The 16,337-nt window shown below is 43.9% G+C and overlaps 1 protein-coding gene across 2 annotated transcripts in view; it reads right to left on the bottom strand.

Annotated features, from left to right (window-relative positions):
* The window catches only part of GAREM1 (GRB2 associated regulator of MAPK1 subtype 1), a 124,280-nt gene extending 111,373 nt beyond the window's left edge, over window positions 1-12,907 (bottom strand). For both annotated transcript variants that reach the window (XM_077809027.1, XM_077809028.1), the window contains exon 1: window positions 12,787-12,907. In XM_077809027.1, coding sequence (XP_077665153.1) covers window positions 12,787-12,907 — 121 coding nt within the window. The remainder of the gene's footprint in view (window positions 1-12,786) is intronic.
* Window positions 12,908-16,337: the final 3,430 nt, after the last annotated feature.

Genomic DNA, 16,337 nt, shown 5'->3' with positions numbered 1-16,337 from the left:
AGCACTACACAACTGGTAGTGGGAAATGCAGCATCCAGACAGAACTGCAGAGGAGTCATAGGTAGACAGAATCTAATCAAGAAATTTAGCTGGGAAACCACAGCTAACCCTATATTTTTAGGGAGACAACATACTCAACAGCATCTTTAGTAGCCACAACTAGTCAAGTTGAAACAAATTTTTAAATCACATCTGAGAGACAAGACCTCGAACGACAATGCTCCCAACCCCCTGCAGTTCAGTATTGAACAAAATGAGAAGAATGCCATCTACAGAATCACTAACAAAACTTCTTGCAGCACCGATAGGAGACCTCAGAGTAACTTATCTCTGTAATGGCCTGATCCCCCCTTGCTTATGGTCACACAGTGTATTAACTATTTTAGGAATCAAGCTTTCACCCCCTCAGTCCTCAACTCTCCTGCAAGAGCTGGATACAATCCAGCTGACAAACACAAGTATAACTCACGCTGGCACCCATTGCACTACCTACCCCCTACTCCTCTCACAGCAGCCAGCAGAAACAGGGAAGTTTTGTTTCTTTAAGATCAGAGTTCTACAGCAGTCCCAGTGAATAAACACGAAGCCTGATCTTTCCCATTGTGTCACACCACCATTGAAAACCCCAGTTTGTTCCAATGGAAGAATTTCTCCAGCTTCAGGCCTGTAAATCCATACAAACTGGGTCTCAAAGACTCATAAGTTCTGTTCAAACCACTACTTAATATAAGCAAAAAATATTTTAAAGTATTCAGACTACTGCATTAATCCCATAGGAAGGGTAAAACTTTGAGTAATAGCTTTAATTCTGAATAAGAATTTATCTGGTTATATCCTTTTAATTATTTTTCCAGTCCAACTGCAAACTGGAAGTATTTATTAAAACCCAAACCATCCTTCCTATAAGCCAAGTTTCAAATGAATAGTATTAAGGGCAAAAAATCATCACCTTCTTTAGAGTGTTATTTTATCTTTTTTACAATAACAATTTTTTAAACAATTTAGAAAGGAGAAAAGATTCCACTTTTGTCGAGAAGCACACAATAATGAGAAACAAAATCTCCATGACCAACTTCCTTATCTCTAAAAGGCTGGAGGGAGAATAGTACTCACAATTCACAAAGCTCTTTTACTATTCAGCGCTACAGTTTTTGTTTTTTTAATTAAAGTGTTCCCTTTTCTATATACTGTCTTTCACCTACACTGGAATGGTACTTGCTGTAGTTTTGTGGCTTGCTGCGAGCCACACCCAGTCTCGGAACTCTGCGTGGTACCATACACATACATAGCTAGTCATATTTTATATTATGATCTGAGGGAGGTATATTTTCAATGTTCAAGCTTCTCATCTTTCCTAATCACCATCCACAGAGGCTCAACATTTTTTCCTAGAACAAATATGAACAAGTTTCAAATTTGAAGACTGAGAACAGACTAGTGTGACCATAACACAATTACATGGGCACAATTTCAAAAGTGAATGTTTTATGATCAGATGTAAAATGTGTAATGAGACTATAACCTTCAGGAGGAGGGCGGGGAGGGAAGAGAGAGATTTAGGTCTTTTCAGCAAATGAAGTTTTCATTTTTCAATAATTTTACACAGATACTCAAGAGTAATTTAAGGCTTCTGAAAGTGTTCTTCCAAGAACAAGGACGCAAGGATGTAAATCAATTTAAATGTAATTAGCTCTGTGACTTCCAGTTATTCACACCACTCCATGAATGGGGGTGGATGATTTTTTCCCCTACAAAACCTGCAGTAGATTTGCTAGTTTTCCAAAACAGTCTAGGGAACATTTGATCCATTCAACATGAACATACTTCCCTACCTCCTCACACACCATGGTCTTTCATCATTGTGCTGTATTTTCAGTCTAAATTACAGTACAAAACTGGAACACTGTCTTTATTGTATATTTGCTTATCAAGTACCATGACTAGCTACAGAGCTATATATAGTATGGAAAATGCAGGCTGTACAAGAAAGAATAAAATTTAAATAGCATAGTTAAACCAACAGAACGCACCATAAATATAAAATTCAAGAGGTTTAAGTAATTTGGCACAGTGTTTTATGAAGCTTGTTTTTTGCGTCATATGTACTGTGTGTGTTAATATGATGAGTATTTTCCTACAAGAGATTCTCAGATCTTGACAGCTAGTTATTCACTATACCAAAATATCAATATTCTTGCTGCAGTCAAACTACAGGTGGAATTCCTGGAACATAGCTCCTGTGACTGAAATTAACTGCTATACCATGTTGTCCCATATACTGTAGCATTTCTTTTCAGCATGTTCCCTTAAGTTCACCGGACCACTACAAAGAGTGCTGAATTCATTTAACTAAAATTGCCAGGAACACCTTGACCCATAAAGGTATTAAAAACGTTAACTTCTTTCCCATGTCAGTTTTAATGCTAGTCCCTTGTGTCATGCTTTATTACAACCATTAGAAACAACAATACATGAACCATTACACAACACTTGTTTTAGTTTCTTAAGAACTATCCTACTTACTTGGGCATCCTGTCTTAGTTTCTGATTGAGTTTACCTTAAATTTGTGTCCTTAAGTCAGTGGTTCTCAACGTGTGGTCCACAGACCCTGGGGTCGCTGGACTACATCTAAAGCGGTAATTCTCAACTGTGGGTCAGAACTCCAAAGTGGGTGGCGACCCTGTCTTAACGGGGTCACTGGGGCTGGCTTAGACTTATTGGAGCCGAAGCCTGAGCCCCATAGGGCTGCCAACTTTCTACTCGCACAAAACCGAACACCCTTGCCCTGCCCCTTCTCTGGGGCCCCACCCCCTCTCACTCCATCTCCCCCCCTTTCTCGCTCACTCGCTCATTTTCACCGGGCTGGCTCAGGGAATCGGGGTGGAGGAGGGAGTGAGGGCTCCAGCTGGGGGTGCAGGCTCTGTGGTGTAGGAGAGGGCTCTGGGCTGGAGCCAAGGGGCTCGGAGTATGGAAGGGGACTCGGGGCTGAGGCAGGGGGCTGGGGTGTGAGAGAGGCAGGTTCCAAGGTGGGGCCAGAAATGAGAGGTCTAGGGTGCGGTAGGGGGCTCCAGGCTGGAGCAAGTGGTTGGGGTGCAGGATTAGGGCTCTAGCTGGGGGTGTGGGCCCAGGGATGAGGGATTTGGGGTGCAGGAGGTGGCTATGGGTTGAGGGTTTCAGCATGTGGGAGGGGGCTCTGGGCTGAGGCAGCGGGTTGAGGTGCGGGGCGGGGGGAGGGTGCTGGCTGGGGATGAGGGGGTTGGGCTGTAGGAGGGGGAACTGAACTGGGGCTGAGGGGTTTGGAGGGTGGGAGAGGCATCAGGGCTGGGGCAGGGGGTTGGGGTACCAGGGGGGTACAGGCTCCAGCTGGGGATAAAGGGTTTGGGGTGCAGGAGAGGGCTCCAAGGCTGGGATTGAGGGGTTCAGAGGATGGGAGGGGCATCATGGCTGTGGTAGGGGGTTGGGGCACAGGTGGTGGTCTGAGATGCAGGCTCTGGGTAGCGATTACCTCAGGCAGCTCCTGGAAGCAGCAGCAGCAATGTGTGTCCCCCCCGTCCCCCGCCGGCTCCTACGTGGAGGCACGGCCAGGCAGCTCTGTACGCTGCCCCATCCACAGGTACAGCCCCCATTGGCCACATTTCAGCCAATGGGAGCTGTGGAGCTGATGCTTGGAGCAGTGGCAGCACCCAAAGCTTAGGAGCCGGAGGGGGGACATGCCGCTGCTTCCAGGAGCCTCGTGGAGCCATGGCAGTCAGGGAGCCTGCCTTCGCCCCACTGCGCCACTGACTGGACCATTAACGGACCGGTCAGCAGTCCTGACCGGAGCCACCAGGGTTCCTTTATGACTGGGTGTTCCAGTCGAAAAAATCAGACACCTAGCAACCCTAGAGCCCCACCATGAAGGGCAGAAGCCAAAGCGTGGGCAGCGGGGCTCAGGTTACAGGCCACCTGCCTGAGGCTGAATCTCTTTGCCTTTGACCCGCCCCCACCTGGGGTGGCGGGGCTCGGGCTTTGTCTCTGCTCCTCCTCCCCCGAGTAATAGGACTTGGGCGGGCTCAGATTTTTGTCACCACTCCTGGGTCATGTATTAATTTTTGTTGTCAGAAGGGGGTCGCGGTGCAATGAAGTTTGGGAACCCCAGGTCTAAGGGGTCCACAAAAGACTGAAAACTAACTGAACAGAATTCAACTATATATACAGACAACAGATTTCCAAAGGGGTCCACACCTCCATTCGAAATTTCCAAAGGGGTTCACAAATGAAAAAAGGTGAGAACCAAAGCCCTATCTCTCTGGTCACGCAATCACAGACATGAAGGTCGCTATCTTAAAACAGAAAAACTTCAAATCCAGACTCCAGCGAGAAACTGCTGAATTGGAATTCATTTGCAAATTGGATACTATTAATTTAGGCTTAAATAGAGACTGGGAGTGGCTAAGTCATTATGCAAGGTAGCCTATTTCCTCTTGTTTTTTCTTCCCCCCCCCCCAGATGTTCTGGTTTAACTTGGATTTAAACTTGGAGAGTGGTCAGTTTGGACGAGCTATTACCAGCAGGAGAGTGAGTCTGTGTGTGTATGGGGGTGGGTTTTTGGAGGGGGGTGAGGGAGTGAGAGAACCTGGATTTGTGCAGGAAATGGCCTAACTTCATTATCATGCACATTGTGTAAAGAGTTGTCACTTTGGATGGGCTATCACCAGCAGGAGAGTGAATTTGTGTGGGGGGGTGGAGGGTGAGAAAACCTGGATTTGTGCTGGAAATGGCCTAACCTGACGATTACTTTAGATAAGCTATTACCAGCAGGACAGTGGGGTGGGAGGAGGTATTGTTTCATATTCTCTGTGTATATATAAAGTCTGCTGCAGTTTCCACGGTATGTATCTGATGAAGTGAGCTGTAGCTCATGAAAGCTCATGCTCAAATAAATTGGTTAGTCTCTAAGGTGCCACAAGTACTCCTTTTCTTTTTGCGAATACAGACTAACACGGCTGTTACTCTAAAGCCCTAAGTGATATTTTAAAATATTAAACCAAGCCAATGCACTAAATCTCCCAGAAGACTCTGTCAAAATTTTTTAAATAACAATAATCAAAAATCAGAGCCATCATTTAAAAAAAAAAGGGGGGGTATTTTTTCCTCCACTCTTGAACTAAAGAATTTGCTGGAGAGATATTACCTTTTTAAAAGAAAATCTCTAAGGAACCTTTGTGTACCGGTCAAGAGTGCAAAATTTCAGCCCAGGTGGTCTATTTTGTGCCTTTATCTCGGTACCATCCCTGTGATATCTGAGCACTTATGAGCATATGAAAATAGCAGCTTAGGACAAACTGTTTTGAATCCTTGACTACCATAGCAGAGCATTATCAAGAGCCCACAATAATAGGAGTAGCATACTGATTCAAGAACACACAGTACACACTATTGTATCTGAAGTTGCTACTGAACAATAGGCTCAAACGACGACAGTTTTTAGCTTTAAAATTGAGAGATACATTAGTGAACTCAGGTGCACCTCATCTGGAAGATTGTTCTACACTTGAGACAGGTGTTGCCAAGTTACTTGGACTCCAACTCCAGAAGGGCACTATCATTTTCATAGATGTCACAAGGTAGCAGCACTTAAAACAATTTAAAAGCTTTTTCACTAAAGTGTTTCTGGAACACATTTCTGCCTGTTGGAAAGAAAATACAGCAAGCAGGCAGCCATCTGCTTTTTCACTCGATTGTCATGATGGAATCAGCAGACCACGAGGGAAAGTATGTCTGTGGGGCAGAGGTGGAAGATTATATTAATTGTGTGCATTGATGTATGTGCAATTCAAACATTAATGGTCTGATTTTTCAGAGCAGCTCAATGCTTATGGAAAAAAAGTCAGGCCATAAGTAAGCTTTCACTACTTCCAAAGTACATCCTGTCTTTTTGCCTTCTCCTAACTGGAGGCTTTACCTACCCACTGAACCATCACCTACCTACACACTGTACAATAGCTTGCCTTACACAGCATGGATGTTTAGATTGTGTACATTCTGAGGGGCTCACATCTTTTTGATCTCCTTTAGTTTTTCCAAAGTGGTTCTTACCACCTCCTCCAAATACTACAATCCACTGAAGCACTTTGCAACAGTTTCTTGAAAGAAGACTATCCACAATAAATGATACCACACACAAACGTCAGAGGAGTGAAATTCTTAGTATAAAACCATTGCTCAATTTCAAAAATATCCCTGAGTTTGTAAAAGGATGCAATGTGAATTGTTCACTATGTTCATAGTCAAGCTGTTCTATTTAGTGTGATGTTCTTTGTCTCGAAACCACACAACGCTATCTTATCATTCAGAACTAGACTAAACACTTCACATGTTGTAGGGAACAATCTTGCAGTAACAGGGGAATGGAGTAGATAGAGGTCTTTTCCATCTCTAATTTCTAAACCACTTATTATGGTTCTAAACACCTTTTTTAAAATAGGTTACCTCTGGTGTGGTACCTCATTGAGGACAGGATTTACAATGTAATAAATAAAGCTTGTTCCTCCCAAGCAGCAATATGGCAACCTCAAGCCTAGCCAGATCAGGCATCAAGTAAAGTATCTCCCAGTGCAGTTATTTAAGAGAGTTTAATCAGGGTTCATAAGACATTTCACCCAACCCCACAAGACCTTTTCATAGGCTTTCCCCTCTTTGAAATCCACATCATAATTCAGTCAGTCTGCCTTAAAGCAACCACAAATATTGCATTTATGCTGCGAGTCAAAAGAAATTATTTCCCTCTGAGTCTTAATAACTTATAGTGATCCATCAACACTATCACCAGAGAAATTCAGAGTGGTGTTCTCAGTTAGGCTCAGTGAACAGCCAAAAGTGACTTCTGAACACTGGTGCCTCAAGCTGGGCTATCTACCCAGCCAGACTAGTGCCAGGATGTTTGATTTTAAAAACACTAGTATCATTTGTTTTGAATATTTTTTTCTGGAGTGATGATTGTTAAATAGCTGACAGCACCGGGAAATATTTTTATCCACAGGATGAGTACAAGCAGACTGCTGTGATAGTGATCTCATCGCTAGAGAGACCAGTCTCTGGAATTGAGAGGGAATGTGGTCCCAGGTCCCTCCTTGGGGATAAAAACAATAGCTAGCTGTCAAAAATTAACAATGGTGCTAGGATGACAGGGGTCCTAATAAATAAGACAACAGTAGGACATTGAATTTTCCTATTTAAAAACAAAAACTGGATTTGAATGCCAGCAATGGAGTTTAACTCTTTAACCAAAGCATAATTTCCACTTCTTAGTCTTAATAGCATTTTTCTTCCGGCTTCCAAGATTATCCTTAGACTACATCAGTGCTACCAGAAATTTCAAAAACCTTGAGAAAATAAGGATAAGGTCTCCATGGAGTATTGACTTATTTAGCAGTTAAAGACGATAACTCACCAGAAAGGTCTAAAGTTATAATAGTAAGTATTTTGTTGTCTATTTATAACCCCTGAACAGGCAGAGACACCGTTACCTCAGAGACCTATTCTCGCCTAATACCCTGCAGTGCCAGTAAAGGTCATATAAAGGTATTTTTGCTATTGGATCCTGGGGTGCAATCCTTTCCCCTTGCAAGTTAATGGCAAAACTCCCACTGACTTCAGTGAGGCCAGGATTCCATCTCCTAGAGTGTAATTCAGGGGGTGGAGGCAGGACTCTCTCATCCAGTTCTTACTGTCTTTGTTCTCCTTGGTCTGACCGAGCCAATTTAGTGAGCCCCAAGACAAGATGTAATGCTTATTCATTGGGTTTAGTGTTTGTTAGCTGTGTTTGCAATTAATATTTAGCCTGTTAAGACATACTGGAAACATGCATGGTAATAGCAGTCTAAGTGCTGTAACTTGTTAAAGGTGACAATGGAACTTTTTTTTTATACCCGCAATTGCTAAGGCAATAGGCACTTGATAAAGACACAAAACCAATGGCATCTGAAATAAAGTATTTACCATCTTTAAGGACCATTCTATATTTCAGAGGACTCACCACTTTAGCAGCATTATGATGAATTACCAAGTGCAAGCTATTTAGAAATTTGAACAACTAAATATTCCTATCAGCTTGAACTATCCCAGTTTTCAATGAGAAGTTATGAATATATATCTTTTAATTTCAGTTTGAGGTGAGATGACACAGCCTAATTACTACCATGTGCAGTTTATATATAACTAGGCAAATTTCTTCTTCCCTTACTCCCCTCTCCCCCAGGAAACCCCGAAAACCCACTCTCCCTGACCCAAAAGTAGCTTTAGTTTATGTAAAAATTTCGGATTTTGATTCTGGACAATAAATTTTTCTGTTTCGCATCAGCTGTATTTTTTATCATTTCCTGTGTGTGGTATAACTGTGCTTACAAAGCAAGCTGAACTATTTGGAGGGGACATTCTTCCAGGATGTTCATATCTGCATTCTAAGTTATAGGCGATTCTGGCACAAGAAATGTGACTTCATTCATTCATTTTCACTTTATCCAGAATTTGAAGTCATCAGACATGATGAGACTAAACTTAGGTCTATACTGCACCACAGCGCAGACTACAGTGGCATAAACTGCAGAGCACACTTAAGTGTTGTACTTTTAATGCCCTGCGTGGATGCTGCTGGTGCAAACTAAAAATGTACTTAGTTCACATTGACACAGTCCTGTCTGAACAGGATCCTTTTAGATCATGCTAGCAGTGTCCCTGGGAGGCAGTTAGATCGCAACACTCTGGTGCACTCTGCAATTCGCACCACCTTGGTTCTCCGCACTGTGGCACAGTGTAGACAATCCCTGACAAGAGAGTAGTGAAGTTCTTGCACTCAAACAATTGAATAATTCGATTTTTCTAAGACCTAAATCACAAAAGAGATGTGAAGACACATTACAATAATCTCCCATCGCTAGAGAGCTTCAGGAAAGCAACTTTTCAAAGACAACAAAAAATGAAGTCTTACAAACACTGACGTATGAAAAAAATCTCCAACTCTTCCTCAATCCCTCTTCCTACTCCACCTCCTACCCACACCCCCCCCAAGTGAGTTTACTTTTAACAAAAATTCACAAAGGGAAAAGCAGCCAGTTTAAGACTTTCTTGAGGAGATCAAATAGCCAACATTTTAAACCTAGGGCACCTGAAGACAGGCACCTATCTAAAAGTGGCTTGAATTTCAAAGGGGGCAGTGCACCTGCAGCTCCCCATGGGGATGGGATTTGTGGATACTCAGCACCGTTTTTAGATCAGGCCAGTTTTAGGCTAACTAACTTCAGGCACTAAGGTTTGTAAACGTTGGCAAACGTGTTTACAAGTTGTGAATATTTTCAGCGAAGCTCACTTTAAAAACCCAATGCAACCTGATAGAATTACCTGTCCAAGTTACAAAGTGTGTTAAACTTCAGAGGATGCAACAGGTTAGCGATCGGTTTTGCCTTTGGTTTCTCCTATTCTTAATTCAAAGATATCCTCTGTCAGATTCCCATAAGTGGCTTTGTTATCCAGGGTGTAGACAGAGGACCTGGAACAACAAGTCTTTCAGCCACTCATATAAATATCACACAAACTCTACTTTCTCACTTCACGGGACAAAGCTGTGGTCTCTGGTTCACCACTTCCTCCCTCCCATTCTAAGGCAATCCCCTCTGAGGTAGAAAACACTCTCTGTTACCAGTGAAGGAGTCAATCTTGTCTGCATTCTTTATAAGACATTGGCTTTTGTGACTGTCATCTCTGTGACACCGCAAGCTAAAGCATGAGACCTCTAAAGAGATGCAGAAAGATCTAAGTGCAAAGTTGAACAGTATCTGTGCCTTCTCATTAACTATGAGGAACTCCTCCCATTACTTCTAAAAACAAGACACAAACAACAAATCAAGGGAGATGGGGCAGGGGGGAAGAAAGGTGTGAGAGAGATGTACTGGGGCAGGAGGCCAATAATAATTTTATTTCCAAGAGCTCTCCCTGCTCCCAATAAGCTTCTAGTACCCTTCCAATAAGCAGGGCCCTGCCAAATTCACAGCCATGAAAAACGCGTCACGGACCGTGAAATCTGGTCTCCCGCCGGTGAAATCTGGTCTTTTGTGTGCTTTTACTCTATACTGTACAGATTTTATAGGGGAGACCAGCATTTCTCAAATTGGGGGGCCTGACCCAAAAGGGAGTTGCAGGGGGTCAGAAAGTTACTTTAGGGGGTTCGCAGTATTGCCATTCTTACTTCTGAGTTGGGCAGCCAAAGAGCAGTGGCTGCTGGCTGTAGTAGCACAGACAGGGCTGGCAATACCATACCATGCCACCCTTAGTTCTGCGCTGCTGCCTTCAGAGAGGGGTGGCTGGAGAATGGCGGCTGCTGATTGAGGGCTCAGCTCTGCAGGCAGCAGCACAGAAGTAAGGGTGGCACTAACATACTTCTGCACTGCTGCTCCCGGCCAGCAGCCACCACTCTCCAGCTGCACAACTTTGAAGGCAGCATCGCCACCAGCAGCAGTGCAGAAGCAAGGGTAGCAGTACCGCAAGCCCCCATAAAAAACCTTGCAACCTCCCCACAACTCCTTTTTCAGTCAGGACCCCTACAATTACAACACTGAGAAATTTCAAATTTAAATAGCTGAAATCCTGAAATCCATGATTTTTTAAATCCTATGACTGTTAAATTGATCAAAATGGACTGTGAATTTGGTAGTCATAAAAGGTCAAGCCAACAATGATGGCAAGTCAACAAAGATGAAGAAGCTTGGGAGAGAATTATGAGATTATCAAGAGACATACTACATCTGGAATTGCTTCCAGCAACCTGATAATCTTAAGCACAACTGTCGGAGGCCATTTTAGCTGCTTCAAGTCACAGAAGGTGTAACTACAATACAAGTCGCATTAACGTAGCAGCTTTCACATAAATATTGCAGTACCCTGTGATGTAACACTATAAAACTAATCAGCAGTTAAGGCAGAAAATCTTTTCTTCACCCTACTTCTGACCATCAGGACAGAAGCTCTACAAAGTGATATAGGAAAGATACTAGATAATCAAGGGGCAGAGTTACAAAAAGCTCTGGCTCCCATCACCTCAGAAATCTAATTAGGACGGGTAAGCAACAGGATGATTTCAGTGTGGATGAGCAGATAAAGTAAGATGAGATATTACTTAAGGATGTTGGTCCAGTCTCAAAGCCATAAAAGGACAACTCTTCAGTCAAATGAAAAACTTGTAATCAAATTATTTTACCAGATCATACATCCCTCAATGTCACTTCATAGATGACACATTGAAAGTACCATAACTGCTGCAGCAGGCACCCAAACATGAGCTGCCTTCCTATAAATCAAGGGAAAACCAATCACGCCTATATTTGTATTCGACCAAGAAAAAGCTATTGTTTCTGTACCTCCTGAGCCGCCTTCTCTAGACGGATCCCTCTCACTCAAGTTCTACCTCCTGAACTCTCCCTCTGTGACTGGCATAACAATACACCTTTTATGACCACCAGTTACTGGTCTCTGAAAATGCACTCCAAACCTTCAAAGAACAGCAATATCATTCCCAAATTCTTGTCCCATGTAGTAGCATTTTGCTCTAATAGCCATTCTATCAGGGGCATAACCTCTAATTTCCAGATTTTAATAGAACATATTACGCTGACCTAGAGACTGTAGGTTAAAATACAAGTAAATAGTAATAAAAAGTTCCTTTTCTTTGAGATTTACAAATTTCTCATGTTACCTCTCTTTTTACAGGTCTGTTGCCCTTTCAGTCAACATTAACATGATGAACATTTATGGCTGAGACTACTTGGTGTATTTAATATTCCTTTTACTTTGGCCTTGATGTAGGTTCCACAAAATATAATCACAGGACTGAGCCTAGGTATTGCAAATGTCCTCCTACATTTTAATCATGTATTTTTTGACTCTCAAAGACACCCAACTGACATTAGATTGGACTCACTGAGCTTCCCCAAACTCTCACACACAAAAGAGCATGATCCAGTTTGTTTAAACCAGTAGAATACTGAAAGAAAAATAGTGAAAGAAGAAGAGCCAAAACTTTACCGTAACATCTAATAAGCAGAGATGTCTGGTTTCAGAGTACAAACCAAACACAATTTTAGTATGTTGTAGCATTCTGCCGTTCTCCCTACCCTCAGGGCCAGAATCCGAATTTTTATGGGGGTAACATTTTTCCAAGCTAGAAACTCCTGGAGCTAATCATTAACCTTGTAAACATCCCCTCACTTCTGCATTTTCCAGTTAATGATGGATCACTACTTACAGCCCAATAAATGAAGCAGACACAGACCCACAAGAGACACGCCGTTCCTGCCAGAGAGCATTCAAGATCCTTTTGTAAACCAAGGCTAACTGAAAGAGAGGGATTTCACACACCCCTGTCAAACTCCATCGCGGGCAAAGGCGTGGGGCCCCGGAGATGAGCGCAGGCCGCAAGGCATCGTTCTGGGACCCAAGTCACTGAGAGGACCCCTGGGCTCGTGAGGCTGGAGCCGCCGGAGAAGCGCTGGTCCAGAAGGCGGCGGGCTACGACTAGGTTCTGTCCGCAGCTCTGCCCGTGGCAAGCCGGGGGTCCCCGGGCACGCGTGCGCCCCGGGTCGGGCAGCCCCCCTTCCCCCGGCTGTGGAGGGGGCCGCGCCGCGCCGCGCCGCGCGCTCGGGGGAGCCTCTCGGAGGAGCCATTCCCGCCCGCCGAGTCTGCAGAAGTTAATAGTTAATGGGCGGCTGCTGCTGTTCCCAGCCCTGCCCCCGCCGCCAGCCCGGCGCTTTACTCACCGCTGTCCAGCCGCACGAGCTGGGGCAGCCGGTAGGTGCTAACCAGCTGGTCCAAGGGGACGGCCACCGCGCTCCACTTCACATCCTTGAGACTGGAGCCCAGCGAGGGGCCCGGGTCCATCTTCCCTTCCGCCTCCGGGCGCGGGGAGGGGGAGTCAGGCTGGCAGGCGGCGGCGGCGGCTCCTGCCCGGCGGGGTGCTGCAGCCAACAGGACGGAGCTCGCCTTGCTCAGCGGCGGCTGCAGCTGCTGCTGCCGCCGCCTCCGCCTCCACCTCCGCTTCCCCGGGACATGCTAGGCTTGGCGAAGCGCAAGGTGACACCCGCCCAGCGGCTGCGGCTGCTCCTCCGGCCCCCCGGGGCTGCTCCCCGCTCGGCTCGCAGCTGCGGCTGGCCCAGGAAACGCCATCCCAGCACTGACTAATCAACAGGGTGCGAGAGACGCCTGCGCAGCGGCTGCTCCTCCCCGCTCCCGAAAGGAAAGTGCCGGGCTGGCTCCCTCCTGGTCTCCCTGAACGGGGGAGGCTCTGGCACCGGAGCTCCGTGCACAGTCTGTCCCGCTCGCTCGCTCCCCCCTCTGACCGCTCCGGCGACCTGCAGCCGCCAGCCTGGAGCCGCTGCCCGGAGCCCCTAGCGGGCAGCCCCCGGGCGCTTAGCGGGCGCAGCTCCTGAGAGACATAAATAGAGCAGGACGCACATTTGACCGACAGTACCGCCCAGGGGTCCATGCCCAGCTTGGCCACTGACTTGCTTTGAGACACTGCGCGTATCACTCTGCATCTCCCGTTCCCCGTCCGAGAAATGGGGGAACCTCCGAAATGCTCTTGGAGAGCCCTGTCTCAGGAGTGATATTTCCTGTTTACACAGCAGCAGAAGCCGTTGTGGTCTTAAACGGCCAAATAAAGGGTTGCTGTCCCAAGGGGTTACACATTTCTTCTTCCCAAAGTGGGATAAAGTGGTTTGCCTTATTGATCACTGCTTGATCACCTAAACTCCGCCTCTGAGTCTGCTCCAGGCTTTGAGGTTTGTTTGCGTAAACTGTATTTCATCACCCATCTGCAAACGTCTATATCTAATCTCTATAGATGGCATTTTATATAATGTTAAACCATATCCTACAAAAAAGACACTGGCTACTAAGACTCTCCAAACTTAATATTATTCTCCTATAGAACACTGAAGTCTTAAAGGGCACTTTGCTGTCTTTTCCACCAGCTAACAGTAAAATGTGCAAGTGGGTTTGCATAATTTCAAAAGCAAATTCCACATCTGGAAAGATAATGCTACTAATTTTACAAAGTGTTTGTGCTTTAAAAATTGTTCAGAGTGCTATCCCGCAGTGAGTTTCCCAGAATTTTGGTGAGCAAAACCTCTTAAGCAGCAAAAAGAACACAGAATGACACAAAGTAAATTATATACAATATGTAATTTCCTTTACCATAAATTGTGTGTATTTTAAGCGAAACAACTCTCTGGGCTCTCTTCTCTTCACACATATGAGATTTCCATGTGTTATTTTCCTGTGCATGGAGGGAAGAGACCAGATCCCTTTGAATACACTTTGGGGTCTAAACTAAGTATTATTTATTATTATTATTATTTGTATTACTGTAGTGACTAAATGCATCCGATGAAGTGAGCTGTAGCTCATGAAAACTTATGCTCAAATAAATTTGTTAGTCTCTAAGGTGCCACAAGTACCCTTTTCTTTTTGTAGTGACTAAGAGCCCCAGTCACAGACCAGGACCCCCTTGTGCTACATGCTGTACAAACACAGGTAGACAAATATTTGGCAGTTTCACTCCTCTTATCACAGCAATTCTGAGGTAGGAGTTTGCATTAAATCTCTCCACCATTTAATTCAGTGTTGGAGATTTTGCCTGTGGAATTCATATCACATTAGGAAAGATATCCAATTAAGCTACAGATCAGTTTTTCAGTTTTCACTTGTGACATTGTTTGAATATTTAGGGCATGAAAATGATTAGACCAGGAATTTCGACTTATGATTATTACATATGGGAATATTAAACATTTGTTTGGTTATAATGGCATGAAATTTATTTGTTCAATGATGTTTTTAAACCAACCATTACACTTCTTATCAGAAGGGATTTTGTTATGAAGTCTTTATCTTGGAGAACCAGTATTTTATGTAACATTGTGATTCTTTACAGTGAATGTAGGATGTGCAGATTGCTAGGCAGGGAGAACTGTTTTAAACTCGTAAATAAAACAAATAAATCAATGGGGAAACTAACTCTAAGCCATTATATTCTATTGTGATGAGTTTACTGTGTTCACTTTGTTGTCAGAACTCTGATTTTATTAATTAGGTTGTGTGAATTGCATTACAGAAATATCTGCTAACATTAGCATATTTAAGACTGTATCAGCAGTTCCATTATAACAGTATTTTTTCAGTGATTTACAATACGCTTATAAAAATCCACTTATAAGATCTCACTCCAGGAGTGATACAATCTAGTTATGATATTGACCCAGACTGTGGCTGGTCCTTGTGCTAGTGCACAAAAGGGTTGAGATGGCAAGGAGCCTTTTCCCTCCTTGTAGCCCTTCAGACATCCCACAAAGGGGCCAGATTTGCTAACTCTGCTACTGCCCCCTGAACAGCAAGCAACCTCAAAGGGGTGAGGAGGAGGAAGGACCATCCATGGATTTACCCCTTCCACTTGCTCTGAACAGCAAGATGAGTCAGCTGCAGAAAGAAGTACAAACTGCACAATCCTAAAGGCAGCAGTTGTGAGACCTGTTGTGCTACAGACAAATCTAGGTTAGATTGTTTGCTTCCCATAAGACAGTGTGGTTCTGTACTCACTCCCCCAGCATGGGCCTGTGCCTCAATTGTTTGATCTGACCCTGTTTCTTCAGAGGTCTGATGGTGGAAAACCTTCTTTCTTTAATCTCAGTTATGGTACTCTCAGGTGTTACTTGTAACAATAAGAAAAGGAGTACTTGTGGCACCTTAGAGACTAACCAATTTATTAAATTAATAAATTGGTTAGTCTCTAAGGTGCCACAAGTACTCCTTTTCTTTTTGTGAATACAGACTAACACGGCTGTTACTCTGAAACTTGTAACAATAGTAAGTATTAAAATATATTCAGACACAAGTGTGATTTTTAATGTATCCCCTTAATAAATTAATGTTTGAAAAGTGCTTGGAAATCCTTGTGAAAATAACTGTTGAAATGGAAAGTGATATTATATTAGCTAAAAGCATTATTGGAAAAGCAACTTGGAAAGCAAAAGAATGGTTTGAACTTGCACGGGTGTAGCAAACTCAGTGAATGTAGTCTATAAAATATAACATGTTATAAAATAATTTACAAGACCATGGTTAGACAGTCTGTTCACCGGGACCTGAAGAACCTTTCTAGCAAGAGCTGTTTTTAAACATGGTGCTGACTAACATACTTTGAATTCCAGTGTAGATATGGCCTCAGAATATGGTTGAAAGCTTGCCTCCCTCAAACCTCATGCAAGTCATATGTCGCTGTATTGGGAGAAATGTGTCTTTCTGCCTCATCTGT

Source organism: Eretmochelys imbricata, chromosome 2, assembly GCF_965152235.1.
Source record: "Eretmochelys imbricata isolate rEreImb1 chromosome 2, rEreImb1.hap1, whole genome shotgun sequence".
Taxonomy (NCBI): Eukaryota; Metazoa; Chordata; order Testudines; family Cheloniidae; genus Eretmochelys; species Eretmochelys imbricata.
The sequence above is the reverse complement of the archived record's forward strand: the minus strand, read 5'-3'. Positions and strand labels throughout refer to the sequence as shown.